We start from the raw sequence: 1,895 nt of genomic DNA, 5'->3' as shown, positions 1-1,895 counted from the left end.
TTGAGGATCGAAGGGCCATTGCCCTTTTGAGGCAGGCAGCGGCAGAAAACTTTTTTTTTTTTTGAGACAGGGTCTCGCTATGTAGTTGAGGCTGACCTGGAATGCACTACATAGCCCAGACTGGTCTCGAACTCACAGTGCTCTTCCTGCCTCAGCCTCCCAAGTGCTGGGATTACAGGTGTGTGCCATCAGAGCCAGCTTGGCAGAAATCTTTTTTTTAAAACAATGTGTTAAAAAAAAAAATGTGTTGTGACATTTTTCCATCTCATAGTGTCCAAGCACAGCACACTGTCAGTAACTGCTGAGAGGAAACTACAATGTGAGCATTTTCTGGCGTAACCCTGTGTGTCTCTCCTCCTGCCCCTCAGGTGATGGGGAAGTAGCTTACTGGTTTGCAGCAGGGGTCCCTGACTGCAGCAGAGTTGGTACAGTGGCCAGCATAGTAGCACACCCTCAGAAGGGCTCCAGCAGTATAAAAATCAGGCCTTGGAAAGTGGGTACTTTGTCTAGTAGTCTTGCAGGCCTGGCAAGAAAAAAATTTAAAACTCCAGTAAATATTCCGTGGTATTAAGGACTGTTATTTCTTTAGTTTTAATCTTTCTATTAAAAGTAAGTAACAAATTAGAAGATTTTCTGTGACCCTTTTATGTCAGTCTAATTATGTTATCTTTGTATAAATTGTGAAACAAAATTATATATATATTTTGGTTTTTTGAAACAAGGTCTCTAAAGCCCAGGCTGGCCTCAAACTCACAGCGATGTTCTTGCCTCAGCCTCCTGCCTGGCTTGAGATGTTTTTGTAAAAAACCCAGTCACTCATAATTCATGATGGGGGTTTTCTGTTTTGTTTCATTTTTCTGTAAGTTTGAAATTAGAGGGGGAACCATTTCAGATATATTCTGTTTTTTGGTATCAGGGATTGAATTCAGGTCCTTGTGCTCTGCAAAGCAGGCACTGGAACCACTGAGCTAAATCCCTGGCCCAGATATATTCTTTATAAACAGTGACTAATCACTAGTTTTATTTTTTTGTGTGAAATGGTTAAGGTTTTTTTTTTGGTACAGGGGATTGAACTTGGGATCTTGTGCTTGCAAGGCAAGCAGCAGAACCACTGAGCTAAATCCCTGGCCTAATGGTTAAGGTTTTGAGCCATGTGTTGAAAAACCTTGGCCCTCACTTCTCCACTAGAAAGATTGAGCTGGGTATTGAAGGGGATGGTGAGATTTGGCTTTTGGTCACAGTGACCCTGATGCCAAATGCCTGAAGATGTGAGCCTTAATAATAGATCAGGACTGCTTGAGGCTATGTGGTAAAGTCTTATTTCATTTACAACAGATAATTCGTGTCCAGTCCCCAGATGGGGTGAAGCGGATCACAGCCACAAAGAGAGAAACTGCTGCAACATTTTTGAAAAAGGTACCTGGGGTGTGGACATTTTAGCTTTTGGGGGTCTTGTTAACTCGCACTGTTCCCATCTGTGCCTTTTCTTTTGCTCATGTTCCCAAGTTGTCTTTTGCATGGCTTTTCCTTCTATGGTTGGGTTGGATTATTGCTGGATCAGGTGTTTGTCATAGCTGATTACAGCTTAAAATTATAGCACCAAGAACCCAAGAGTAGTTTTCAAGTTATTTCGTAGGAGTAATATTTCTGAGTGAAAATTTGGAGAGAATTTAGCTGGGTATGGTGACACGCATCTGTGATCCCAGCACTCTGGGAGGCTGAGGCAGGAGTACTGAAAGTTCGAAGTCAGCCTGGACAATTTAACTACTTAACAAGACCATGTCTCAAAATTTAAAATAAAAAAAAAGTAGAGCTGGAAATGCAGCTCAGGGTGGAGGTTCTGGGTTCAATCCCTAGTACCATACCAGGTTAAAAAAAAAAAAAAAAAAAAAAAA

The 1,895-nt window shown here is 41.6% G+C and overlaps 1 protein-coding gene across 1 annotated transcript in view; it reads left to right on the top strand.

Annotated features, from left to right (window-relative positions):
• Nploc4 (NPL4 homolog, ubiquitin recognition factor) overlaps positions 1–1,895 on the top strand; it is a 59,180-nt gene that overhangs the window by 4,423 nt on the left and 52,862 nt on the right. The window contains exon 3 of the mRNA XM_010618746.1: positions 1,336–1,416. Within this exon, the coding sequence (XP_010617048.1) occupies positions 1,336–1,416 (81 nt within the window). The remainder of the gene's footprint in view (positions 1–1,335; positions 1,417–1,895) is intronic.

Source organism: Fukomys damarensis, unplaced genomic scaffold (genome assembly GCF_012274545.1).
Source record: "Fukomys damarensis isolate Sample0158 unplaced genomic scaffold, DMR_v1.0_HiC HiC_scaffold_23, whole genome shotgun sequence".
In the NCBI taxonomy this organism is placed as follows: Eukaryota; Metazoa; Chordata; class Mammalia; order Rodentia; family Bathyergidae; genus Fukomys; species Fukomys damarensis.
Note: the sequence above shows the minus strand (reverse complement) of the source record. Positions and strands in the feature narration are given on the sequence as shown.